We start from the raw sequence: 13469 nt of genomic DNA on the forward strand, positions 1-13469 counted from the left end.
TTTATTTTCCTGGCACGAAGCTGCGCCTCGGGGCCTGTGTGACAGCTCCGCCTCCTGCTCCTGTGGCCCCGGTCCTGGCACGCTCCACTCACTGCAGAGCCGGTTCCCCACTACGGATCAAGGCTGAGAGCAGGAGGCTGGAGGGTGGCGATGGAGGTCGTGCAGGGAGCTGCAGGGGGACCCCAGCTGCTGCACTTGGGGGCTGGGGTTGTCGCTTTGCTGTTGACGGTTGTGGCTATGCGCTCCCTGACCTTCCTGATGGATTACTGGAGGCAGTGGTGGGTGATGAAGCCCATCCCGGGTGTCAGCCCCTGCTATCCTCTGCTGGGAAACGCTCTGCTCTTGGAACGGGAGGGAGAAGGTAAGGGCAGCTTGTGCCGTAGGCTGGAGTGCAGTCCCTGCGCTGCGTGGTGCTTTGCTGGAGGAGCCAGCGCTGATGAGGTGCTGGGGCGATGGAGTGGCGGCGGGTTGGAGGGTGTGCCATTGGCTTTGGGTGTGTCTCTGGGGCTGTGGGACCTGCAGAGGGGAGCTCTGTGAGAGGTGGACAAGGGAACTGCATGACTGTGGGGTTATTATCAGTGGAAGATTAGCTGAAGGGTCAGTCTGTCAGTGGCTTCCAGATGCTGAGGCTGGACTCGGACCCATTTCCAGCTGTTGGTGTGGTGGAGCAGGAACGCTGTGTTTGTGACAGGGAGGGGTGCTGGGTGCTGTTGCAGGAAGAGCTGTTTCACAACGCTGAGCACTGTGTCCCCATGGCTATTAGCTGTGATCCAAACAGCGCTTTTAGTTGGCAAGGAAAAAATACTTCAGTGATCCTCCCCCAAGTGAGCATGTGCAAGAGACTTCAGCGCACTGAGCTGCTGGGTTGTTTTCAGGATTAGCTGTGCCTGAGGTTTATGCCTTAAGTGCTAAAGAACTTGCTGTAGTATTTGCAGTACATCCCTCAAAAGCAAACTTTTCTGTGCTCACATGGATCGATGGTACCTTCTTTTGGCCAGACACTTGAGAGAGCACAGGTGAGCTACACATTCCCTTTCCACTAGGTACTTGGTTTTGCACAGGAGCACCTTTCTTGGGGAGCCTGTGGTGTAAAAGCAGCTCTGGCTGTGCTGTCAGTGGACCAGCAGACTCTTGTGGGTGTGTTGGTGATGCTGGTCTGCTCTGCACACATGTTCTGGCTGTGCTTTCAGGTACGCTGCCAGCAGAGAGCAACTGGGTCACGGGAGTGTGGTGAAGCCAAGGACGACTGCAGCAGCGTGGGCATGCACATTGCCCAGTGCTGACACATTCTGAGGCATGGTCCCTCTGTTCACAAGGGTACACACTCGCATCTTTCCTCTGGATCCAGCCCCGTATCTCGATACAGACATGAAAGACCTGTCTTTGGCAGAACCGTGAGCGAGCAGCTTTCCCTGCAGTTGTCTTTGGGAAACAAAAGCAGAATCATAGTCAGGATGTGTATATGAACCTGACTGAGAAACAAATATTTTTTTCTTTTTTTTTTCCTTATTTTTAAATCTTATTAACAACAGCTAAAGAAGAACATTGCTTCCCTCTCCAGAAAGCAATTTGATGGGTACTGTCATGTTCTACGGAGTCTTTTAATCTCCTTTGTTAGCAGGAGTCACATAGCCTCCATGCTTGAGTTAAGCCCATGACCACCTGTCTTTCTTCTTGTTTATTTATGTAAAAATGAGTCAGGTTTGTGGTTTATAATATTTTTCATTAAAAATGTGATCAAAAATAAAAAGAATTTTTAGAGTAAAGGGTAAGGTTTTATAGCAGAAAGAAAAATGACTCTTCCTGCAACGGTGATTTTATTTACTGATATCAGTAGACAGATGCTGGAAAATACTTTATTCCTGTTGGATATCAGGAAAAAAAAAGTTAAAAAATAGAAAAATAATCTGACACTTAAATTTTTTGGATGAGGTGTCATTAGAATTTTGCTTAAGAGTAGGGAATGCTGTATTTGGGTATCTATCAAGAAACGATTTTTTGTTTTCATTTATTTTTCCCTTTGATTTAAGGACCTTTGAATTTTTGACTCTGCAGAGTCCTTGGAGGGAGTGATTTATTGTTTAATCTGTTTTCTGAAAGGGCAAAGGCAGGTTTAATCTTGAACATCCTGATAGCGGCCACCTTCTCTAGAATCGCAGAATGAACCTTCTTGCCCTCGGTGATGAGATAACTGGATCTGTGAGCAAGGGGACAGCAATAGATGGTGTTTAATTTGATTCAGTGAGGTCTTTGATAGCATCTCCCATGCTGTCTGTATAGCTCAAGTTACAAGATGTGGGCTGGAGTGGTGGAGAATTGGCTGGATTGCTGGGCTCACTGCTATGAAGTCCAACTGGCAGCTGTGCAAAAGTGGTCTCTCTCAGGTGGTCCATAGCATAAATGATCCTCTGAGTCTTTGTGCTTTAAGATGGGGACATCTGAATTGTCAAATCCGCAGTGGCCCTGTAAGAGGTCACTTATCCTTCAGTAAGGTTTTCAAAAGGACAAGAGTTTAATTCTGGAGCAGCCAGCTCTCAAAAACCCCTGCTAGAATCACAAACTGTCACTCATGGTGGTGGCTGTGAGTGAGTGATATGATTTAAGCATCTTGTAGTATGTACTAATTTGTTGGCAAACAGTAACGGTGTAAGGGCTCCAAAGATTTTCTTCAGAAGTCCAGCTATCAGAAACGAGACATTTCAAGTGATACTGGTCCCTGTGCAGTGCTCTGCCATTACTGTGCACAACATCACTCGTGTGTGCACCACAAATGTAGTACCTGCCAGTGAGGTCTCAGCTGGGAAAAGGCTTGATGCTGTACTTGCAAAGAAGCCTCTTGATACAGCGTTTTGGCTATAAAATGTCAGTATAGGCTTGACAAAGTTTCATTTGTCTCTAATTGTTGCAACGAGCATTGGAGTACAGGAGGCCCACGCTGCAGCATTTTGAGGCTGTTTAATCAAACTGCCTTATCTACAGCTAGGAGAGGTTTCTCTAGAATAGACTGTCTTCAGGAGTGCAGTGTTCCTGCAGTACAGCTGATAGATACATGCAAAATATGCTGTTTGGTCATAGTAGCAAGATGAAACTACAACAAAACCATAGTTACAGGGTGTATGGTGAAAAACAGTACATTATTGAGGTCTTGCTTATTCAGCAAAAACCCTTTTGAAAAATTCTGATCTGCTTTTTTTCATTTTCATTCCAGGTTTTTTTAAACAACTCCAGGTTTATGTTGAAGAGTTCAGGAGTTGGCCACTGTTCAAACTTTGGGTAGGACCATTGCCTATCATGGTTTTGTATCACCCTGACACTGTGGAGGTGAGTGTGCTCATCTCCTGTCAGTTCTGCTGTTGTGCACAGCAGTGTTCAACCTGTTAGTTTCTGTCCTCTCAATGTAAGTTTTGCAAAAAGTGCTTGGACTGATTTTACTTGAGATTGTCCTCTGACGTGGTGCTAAAGAAAGACCGAAAGCAGAAGAATATAAAAAGCCTAGTCTTGGGAAAAAAAGGTACAGATGATTGCCAGCAAGTAAGCAGCAACTTAGTATGTTTTATACAAAGAAGCATCTCCTTTAATTTTGTTTTCACATGTGAGAAAGCTTCGGCTCCCAAGATCAGAATAGGCAGGCATATAGCAGGGAAGATGGGACCACTGAAATAGGGATAGAACGTTATGAAATGCAGGTTGCAATGCTTGTGTCTGTTCAACTGACCTGTGTTTGAACATGGTGGGTCTGTCTTTATGCCGTGAAACGTATTTGTTAGTTTTGTTGCTGACAAGGATTGTCCCTGAACTGGGAATTGTTTCTTTGTTGGAGTGTTTATTGAAGAGATGGTACTTTTTGTGAGTTTGGTTAAGGCTGGAAACCATTGCGTTTTCTCTGAGCTCTGCCTGTGACATTGCAACACAGATTTTTCTTCTTCATGAAGAGAAGGGGAGTGGGAGTGGTAGGTTTTGAGTTTTTCATTGTTTCTCAGGATTGGGATATATCCTGAAAGGCTTGATGGTGTGAACTCAGTGCTCCCCCTGAGCACCAGTTTGTATTGAAATATTGTGCATTTTGCTGAGGCTCGGGGCACTTTTCCAGAGAAACTGAGGTTGTGTGAAGTAATATCAGCTGCAGAAATCTCTCCATCTAACAAGTGATGTTTTTTCCTTTCTTGCATGTTTCTGACAGGTTATTCTGAGCAGTTCGAAACATATAGAAAAGTCGTACCTGTACAAATTCCTGCAGCCATGGCTGGGCACTGGACTTCTGACGAGGTACGGTGATATGCAGGTGCACTGCTGTCTTTCTGAGAATTGGTGGGTATATGATAGGAAGAGGGCTTGGTGCCAGGAATGCTGTGTGCACCTCTGGGCAGAGTTGTAGATGATAGCTGTAGAAGTCTTACTCCTTGTGATGGTCTTGGTTGCTTTTTAGCAGCTAATGTCTGATAAAAGTCTTTTGGCTTTATCTGTTTCTTGGAAGATTTGGCCATTGTTACTTTTTTATGTCCGTAGCCTTGAAGTGAATGTGAATTTTGGGAAGTTGTATCCTATGGTGAGTGATGTCATTTATTGTGCAGTGGTGCCTCTTCTGTGCTTTCATGAGAAGGCCAAGGACCCCCAGTTAGCAGAGGAGCTTCGTTGCCTTTTGGAGCCCTCAGAGGTGAACTCCTTATGCTTTGTGATGGGGCAATGGTGTCGTAATAGCCAGCTGTGATCACCTGGTGTGGGAGACACACGTTTATGTAAGAGGATGAGGAATGCCTTTTAACCTGAGGTTTGTTCATGGCCCTTAATAAGACAGTCATCAGTGGCAAAGTGCAGAGAGTTGAGGTCCATGGGTGTCAGGCATGGTATATCCTCACTCTTGCCTTCTCCCGTAGTGGCTGTTTTGTCTTCAGTAGGCTTTTAGAGGTGTTATGACTTCCCTGTGCATGTAAAAATGTAATGGAGGAGAGCGTTCTGGTCTCTGCTGATCAAGAACAGTAGTGATGGACAAGCAGATAAACTGGCCTGAGGAGTGCCCCCATAGTAGCTGAACAGGAGAAGTGGTGTGGTGGTTTGCTGCTGGTGGCGAAGATAACGGACTTCAGCAACTCTATAAGAGTTATAAACGAAGACGTTTATTCACAAATCCAACAAGCTTATATAAGATTTGGTTATCACAATTATATCATACAGTTCCATTCATTGGTTCATTGGCTTGGCCACGCGCCTAAAGCTAACATGTGATTGACCTATTCTGTTCCACCTGAATTCGACCTTCATCCTGGGCAACTCCCTTTAGACCCTGTTTTGCTAACTCCAAGGACACAGCTATGTGCCTGCAGTCACGTACTACTCCAGGGCTCTATAGTCATGTCCACGTTCTTCTAGAAATGTTCCCACAGTTTGCCCTGTGAGCAGAGCTGCCAGCTTGGTGCCTGTGGGCATGCGATTCCCAAAAAGTGAACAGGAACCCCCAGGGAGCTGGTGTCACCTGCTGTGGCTCCATGCACTTTCACTGGCATATGGGAGGTGGTTTCCTGTCTCCAAGGAAGTACTTTGTAGCCAGACTTTGTAATTTCCATAGACCCTAGTTCTCAGAGATCCTCATTTCCTAGTCAGCAGATGGAGGCAGGCATGGGTGGTGGTTCGCAGAGACAACGTGAAGGGTTGAAGCCTTGGTGACGAATAGCTGGTATGCCCTGTACATGGCTTCTGCTCGATCCCTTTGAGCCTGTGCCCTGAACAACCACGAGGCTGTATTGCCTGAAGGCTTGTTGGCATCTTCTTTTGTTGACAGCAGCTATAGAAATGGTGGCTTGTGTTTGGAGAGAACTGCAGCAAGAAATATTTTCTGGTTTGCTCCTTCTGGGGAGTGCTGTGGACAGCTTGAAGAGCCTTCTACAGCATGTTCATCTGTGAAGGTGCCCCAGGCTGCAGTTTTGGCTGTGTGGTTCTTGTGATGGTGAGGGTTTTATTTTTGACTTGGAGTTCATAAGTTTAACTTCTCCCTGTTAATTTTGCAGCACTGGAGACAAGTGGCGGTCACGGAGGAAGATGATAACTCCCACGTTCCACTTCGCAATCTTAACTGACTTTCTAGAGGTTATGAATGAACAAGGAGGTATTTTGGTGGAGAGACTTGAGAAGCATGTTGACAAGGAACCATTTGATATCTTTCTGGACATCACTCTGTGTGCCCTGGATATCATCTGTGGTAAGTCCTCTTTGGTGACTGCGGTGAGGTGGTGAATGTTGCTGAGGCTCATGAGTGCAGCTGTGCCGTGTTGTGTGGGGAGGTGATTGAAGAGGAAACGTCCCTGCATATCGTGTGAATGCATTTCTGTCCTCCCAAGGCCATTCCTTCTCCTAGGGTGTTCTTGTGTGTGCATCTGAGCAAGTGAGTTTGTGGGATGGGCAGAGCAGAAGTAACAGCCTGAAGTGAGGTTGTGTTGAGGAACAGGGTTCCTGAGCGTGGAAATGGGAGAGCTCATCACCTGGAAAGGGGTGTGTGTATTCACCTGTCAAAGGGACGGTGTGATAGAGTCTGGGTGCAGCAGTAACTTACTCTGTATAGGAACTCTGCATTTCACTTTGCACTGGTGAACCGTTGATGATTTCCTCCTCCTAGAAACAGCGATGGGCAAGAATGTGGGTGCTCAGGAGAATAAGGATTCTGAGTATGTTCGTGCTATTTACAGGTAAATGGACATTTTCCTTGAGTACCTTGTAGTTGGGCTGGAGTTAATGTTTCTGGTGTCAGGAGTTCATCTGCTGAGTCAGGAGGGAGTGTTGGGGGGGTCACAGATGGAGATAGAAAGCCAAGAAGGCAGGGAAAACCAGCAGATTTTGATGTGTTTTCTGGTATGAGTACATGCAATGGGAGGCTGGGTCTTTGAAGAGGTGTTGGCTGCCATTCAGTTAATGCATTAGTAGAGGAGGTTATAAAAAGAAAATGGATCTGCAGCATTTCACCCTGGCATGACTGGCAGAACTAGGAAGGTGCTGGTTTGGGCAGCATGTTAAAGCTGAGGCACTGCTGCTCTGCAGTTCACCGCAGGATTTACACCGTTCAAATTCTATGTGACTGTCCAATGTATTAAGAAAAGCATAAAATACTTTAGGTTAGAAAATACCTTTAAGATCGTCTACTACAACTGTTAACCTAACACTGCTAATACTGCCACTAAACCATGTCCCTAAGCACCTTGTCCACAGGTCTTTTAAATACCTCCAGGGACGGTGACTCGACTACCTCCTGGGCAGCCTGTTCTAACCCCTGACAATCCTTTCAGTGAAGAAATTTTTCCTAATATCCAATTTAAACCTCCTCTGATGCAACTTGAGACCATTTCCTCTTGTCCTACAACTTGTCACTCGGGAGAAGAGACCAACCTCCACCCCCCCCGCACCCTCCTTTCAGTGAGCTGTACAGAGTGATAAGGTCTCCTCTGAGCCTCCTCCTCTCCAGGCTGAACACCCCCAGCTCCCTCAGCTGCTCCCCACAGGACTTGTGCTCTAGACCCTTCCCCATCTTTGTGGACCCTTTACCTTCTCTGGACATGCTCTAGCACCTCAATGTCTTTCTTGAAGTGAGGGTCCCAAAACTGAACCCAGGATTTGAGGTGTGGCCTCACCAGTGCCCAGTACAGGGGGTCAATCACTGCGCTGGTCCTGCTGGCTACACTCTGCCTGGTACAGGCCAGGATGCCATTGGTCTTCTTGGCCACATGGGTACATGCCGGCACATATTCAGCAACTGTTGACCAACACTCCCAGGTCATACAGTTGGCCTCGGCCCATGATCCAGCCTGTCCAGATCCTTCTGAAGAGCCTTCCTGCCCTCAGGCAGATCAACTTTCTCACTCAGCTTGGTGTCATCTGCAAACTTGCTGAGGGTGCACTCGATCCCCTCATCCAGCTTGTCGATAAAGGCGTTAAAGTGAACTGGCCTCAGTACTGAGCCCCGCGGAACACCAGTTGTGACTGGCCACCACCTGCATTTAACTGCATTCACCACAACCCGTTGGGCCTGGCTGTGCAGCCCCTTTTTTACCCAGAAAAGCATGCAGTCATCCAAGCCATAAGCAGTCAGTTTCTCCAGGAGGATGCTGTGGGAAATGGTGTAAAAGGCTTTACTAAAGTCTAGGCAGACAACATCCACAGCCTTTCCCTTGTCCACTAAGTGGGTCACCCTGTCACAGAAGGAGATCAGGTTAGTCAAGCAGGACCTGCCTTTCACAAACCCATGCTGACTGGGCCCGATCACCTTGTTGTCTTGTACGTGTCACCTGATAATCTGCTCCATAATCTTCCCCTGCTTCATAATCTTCCCTGCTGCCGAGGTCAGACTGACAGGCCGGGAATTCCTTGGCCCTTCCTGTAGATGGGCATCACATTTGCTAACGTACAGTCATCTGGGACCTCTGCAGTTAGCCAGGACTGCTGATAGATGATGGAAAGTGGCTTTATGAGCACTTCTGCCAGCTCCCTCAGCACTCTTGGGTAGATCCTGTCTGGTCCCATAGACTTGTTGGTGTCTTAAGTGGTGCAGCAGGTCAGTAACTGTTTCCCCTTGGATTATGGGGGCTTCACTCTGCTCCCCATCCCTGGCTACCTTCACAGGGGGCTGGGTACCTGGAGAAAAACTGGTCTTACTATTAAAGGCCAAGGCAAAGAAGGCGTTAAATACCTCAGCCTTTTCCTCGTCCTTTGTCACTGTGTTTCTCTCCGCACCCAGTAATGGATGAAGATTCTCCTTAACCTTCAGTGGTCTATATTCCTACCACACTGGTGTTTCAGCCTAGAGAAGACGTAGCTCATTCTGGCATCTCGCTCCTAGCCTTTGACGGGGCTTGTTGAAACAGGCATGTTACAAAAAGGGGGTGGAATTAGTGGGTTTGATTGTCATCAGTTCCTTGGTCTTTCACAAAGTGTACTGCAAGTGGGCCTAAAGTTGGCCTAAATGTAATAATTACTACTCAAAGTCTTTTTCTGCAGCCAAAAGCATGTGCAAGAGCTGAATAGCAATGGCAATCAACCCTTCCAGATATACTCTAGCTGAGTCTGAGCATACTTGAATCCTTGTATTCTTTATTTTTAATACTTTTCAGGTGCTGTCTGGCACTTACAGTATCTGGACAGCCAAGTAGGAATGTAATCCTATTTTGGTCTCAGGGCTGATATTTTGCAACCCGGTCATGAACAGTCTTTCAGGATGTACATGTCTTTTCAGCATAGTCAATGCTTTTTTGGTCTAGAGCAGGACTGGACTGGATGTCTTGTATGTCTCTTTCAAGAGGATTCAAACTAAATAAGAATATGCTGTCCTTCTCAAAGTTTATTGCTTAAAGATATAAAATCATGGTGATGCTGGGACAGGTAACAGAAATTTTGAGATGGTTTAAAATCAGGAAACAAATATGAACAGCCTTCCCCTTCAGATGAATGGGTTTAAACTGACACAACATGTTAAGTTCCCCTTCATTTGGAGAGGTGTACAACTTTTTGGTTTTCATTCTTCAAAGTGTTCTGTAAATTTGTTTTTTGTCAAGAAATGTTACATGAGGTAATTGTTGTGCCCCTAGGATGAGTGATCTGATTCAACGGCGACAGAAGAGCCCTTGGCTTTGGCCTGATCTTGTATATATGCTGTTCAGGGAAGGAAGAGAGCATGAAAGGAATCTCAAGATCCTTCACAATTTTACAGATACAGTATATATTATTTTATTGTTTTTTAAATGGTGCATTTTAGTTGTTGAAGTCTTGCACTCAGTAGAGAGCTTCCAAATGAAGGTGAGGTTCAGCCCCCTTGATATCCATCTATTAAGAGGAGAACTGTCTCTGTTAGGATGCTGAGGAATTGCCTGAGAAGAAGACAACAGCTGACTTGCCTGTCAGGAGCTCTGTCCTGTTTAAGCAAGGGAGTATACTACTCCAAGGGAGTAATAGGACTTACAGGTCCTTGACAGCCGGCACAAACAACAGGAATTTATTGAACTCTTGTTATGCCCCAGATGCTCCGCATCTGAATCATCTGCAACAGCTCACTGCCAAGTTTGTTGCAGTATGCACAGGGCTCTGCTTGGTAATGGCACTTGGTCCAGCCCTCAGAAATTGAAGCCTGTATTCATTTTCCCCTATCTGTAGCAGAACTGCTGAGGTGAGCAAATATATGCAGGCACTCATATGAGCAGTAAGACACTTTGATACAGAAACCAATAAGTATACATCACTGACTTGGCATAGCACACAGTGTTCTCTCAGCATGTTACTGTGCCACAACCCCTTCTCTCACCAAATGGTTTCCATGCTATTCTTGCCAATGGTTGCCCTCCCAAATCTACTGTTAGAATGTTACCAGAGAAGCTGCTTTCCCTAAAATAGATGTGTGTACCCCACCATGTCACTGTATCAGTGTCCACCACACAGAAAATAATGTCTGAACTTTCATGACCTATGATGAGCCACACTGTGGTTTTTTTTAATTAGTTAATGTTTTGCTTCCTTTTATTGGGAATTGCAGCAGTAAGGCGTGAGAGAAGCTCTTAAAGGGACCTAAGTTACCACTTACTCCCTTCCCCTGCTGGGCTGGTGCACTGAATATAAGAAGCCGAATCTTAGAAGATGACAAAGGAACAGTAGATAATAATATCACCTTGTGTAGGTGCTGACAGAAAACACTGAGACAAAAGGTGGTTCAGTATGTGTCTGTGTATGTGCATGTTCAATGAGGGAAACAATGTATATAACTTTTTTTTTTTCCCCCATTCAGTGCTTCCTCCAAACAAATTTGCATACTCTATGCCTTTATTTTTAATTATTTTGCTGTTGTCAAGAGCAATATCAGTTTAGTGTATGGTTCTGCTTTGCTGTTGTGACAGCGGTGGTAACAGCAGGAAATCTGTCTGTCACTGGGGATGTGCTTTGATCTAAAAAAGGGAAGTTTAGCCATTGCTCTCATACTGAAGAAAATTTGGGAAGCTTATGTGTAGTCATTCCAGCCATGTTACGTACAGCCCTGATTCAGGGTTGTGGCATGCCCTGGCTTCTCTTCAATCATCTCCTGCATTTCACAGATGTTGGAGGTGTAATCCTTTCCTTAGTTATTGGATAGGGTAGAGAATGTCTTCTTGGTGATCAGTCTGTTCAAATTATGGTGATGTTTTTTGACTTGCTGTTGCTATTGTTGGCATTCACGATTGGCTTGTTCCAGATATTCTGGATATGTTTACACTGCTTGATGATCAACAAGTTATTTGCATAGTCTGGCCATCTGTTTTCTTGATCACACAAAGCCTATTCAAGGTTCATTCTAGTGCTTGGGACAAGAGAGGTTGGTCATATTTCATCTACTAACACAAAACGTCAGTTAAAGTTCATGACCTAATGCTGACAGCTATGCTAACTAGCTCATGTAGACTGCTAGAAATGGATGTTGTTGTTTTAACAAGTTGGGACAAACCGGTGTGGTGTAGAATGTGCGCATGTGCTGCCTGCGTCATATCTAATGGGATGATTCCAATCTCAGGTCATTGCAGAAAAAGCAGCAGAACTTGCAAACACCAAGCAAACAAAAGGTGATGCTGATGGCAGCTGTGAAGACGGTGGCTCCAAGAAGAGAAAAGCTTTCCTGGACATGCTGCTGAGTGCAACAGATGATGAAGGGAACAAATTGAGCTACAGGGACATTCGTGAGGAAGTGGATACTTTCATGTTTGAGGTACCCCAGGAAGCTGGTTGGTTTTTTGGTTTTTGTTTGGGTTTTTTTGGCTTTTTTTTTATTCTTCTGAACCTGACGTTCACAATGTGCAGGTAGCGACTCTTCCTTTTCTTAGTTCAGGAGATTGCTTTTAATATGAAATTATTTTAGCCCTGGAAGCCTGAGAGGAAATTTCTGTAGGTTAGAAACTACTGAAGGATAGAAACATTTGATCCAGAACTGTGTGTCCTGGCAAAATGTTGGGCAATTCACATGTGTCAGGCCCTGCCTGTGTGAGCAGGCTGTACTCGTGAAAGCAGGTGAGTAATAAGATCTTAATGGCTGACATGGGCCTTGACTCTCAGCTTCTGTTGCAAACCTCATTAATGCTAAAGAGAGCTTTAAGTGGCTTCAGTGTTTTGCCTTGTGATTTGTCGGCTCTCCTAACATTTTGTCCCTTGCCACACGGGCCATAACATTCTGGTTCTGTCCCCAGCTGTGCACTGGTGTACTGTCAACTTATGTCTGGTGTCCTGTCCATCGAAGGATCTAAACGAGACTTTCATAAGTTTTTCACACGCCTCCATTAGGTGGACTTGAATTCTCTCTCAGGAGAATTCTCAGGAGAGAATTCAGGTCATATTGGTGCTCTTGTAACCTAGAGAAACTCTCTTCCCATCTTACCACTCCTGTGCTACTCCATAGCTGGATTTTGAAGAGGTGCAGCATCCTGAACTTCACAAGTGTACCTTTTTAGTACCAAACCCTTTGTTGGTCAACTTTTCTCTTTTCTTCCCCCCTCTTTTTTTTTTCATTTTTCTTTTATGTTTGTCTTGTTCCCCTTCCCTTTGTTTCCTTTTTTTTAGAAATTTTTATGTGGGGTGCCGAGAACTGTAGTAGCTGATCCCCGTCTCATAGGAAACCAAGAAGTATTCCCTCCCAAGGCCACTGTACTCTCCCTCGTTAAGCCCTTTTTTGGACATTTTTGTAAAGATTACAGATTGTGTCCGTTGTATCTTTCCTGGGGTAGTCGGTGCCCCCCCAGATGTTATGTTGTTGACTGGACAGCAACCAAAAAGATGAATATACGTCTGTTTCATTGTGTAGATACTGGTAGTTCATGCTGCTTCTAGGAGACAGAGGAGAAGGATGTTGTCTTGGGTTATTTCAATGCTTTTCCCTTTTGGTCAGTTTTCAGGCACCTGACGGAATCATAGATCATGTTACATCCTGAGTAACAGCCTGTTGGATAGGGTTCTTCCCTCTTGATTCTTGCTTTTCTCATGGCCGTGGGACTAGTAAGTCTCACTTTCTATACTACCTGCACACCTAAGTATTTACGAAGCCTCCATGTGCACAGGAATGGTGTTGAAAGTGAATGACTTTGTAAATCTGGACCTCTAGGGCCATGACACAACAGCAGCTGCCATGAACTGGGTACTGTACTTACTTGGACATCATCCTGAAGCCCAGAAGAAGGTTCACAGAGAACTGGATGAGGTGTTTGGTATGTTTCCATTCTCTCCTTCTTTGGGGCTGTGGTAGTGGTTGCATTTGTGAGCAGGGAATGTGGTACATTATGAACCTAGATGTAGAAGGGGATATAGGAACGTGCCTTGTTGCCCTTCTGGAGCTTTCCATAGCTAGAGGTGATTGGGATGGATGCTGGAAGGTCTGTAGGAAAGTACAGCCAACCTTACATGTTTGGGGCAGGGCGTGCACGTTCAATGTATGTGTAGCACCTTCTCCTGTGTGGTTTTGGTGCATGATGAGAGTTCCTGGATGGAGCAGG

The 13469-nt window shown here is 45.5% G+C and overlaps 1 protein-coding gene across 1 annotated transcript in view; it reads left to right on the plus strand.

The window, feature by feature from the left end:
* Positions 1-150: 150 nt before the first annotated feature.
* Positions 151-13469, plus strand: part of LOC104508114 (cytochrome P450 4V2) — a 16097-nt gene continuing 2778 nt past the window's right edge. Inside the window, exons 1-8 of the mRNA XM_010149666.1 lie at positions 151-361; positions 3209-3321; positions 4181-4266; positions 6003-6193; positions 6608-6677; positions 9564-9690; positions 11507-11698; positions 13082-13184. Coding sequence (XP_010147968.1) covers positions 151-361; positions 3209-3321; positions 4181-4266; positions 6003-6193; positions 6608-6677; positions 9564-9690; positions 11507-11698; positions 13082-13184 — 1093 coding nt within the window. The remainder of the gene's footprint in view (positions 362-3208; positions 3322-4180; positions 4267-6002; positions 6194-6607; positions 6678-9563; positions 9691-11506; positions 11699-13081; positions 13185-13469) is intronic.

This window comes from Eurypyga helias, unplaced genomic scaffold (assembly GCF_000690775.1).
Source record: "Eurypyga helias isolate BGI_N326 unplaced genomic scaffold, ASM69077v1 scaffold7640, whole genome shotgun sequence".
In the NCBI taxonomy this organism is placed as follows: domain Eukaryota; kingdom Metazoa; phylum Chordata; class Aves; order Eurypygiformes; family Eurypygidae; genus Eurypyga; species Eurypyga helias.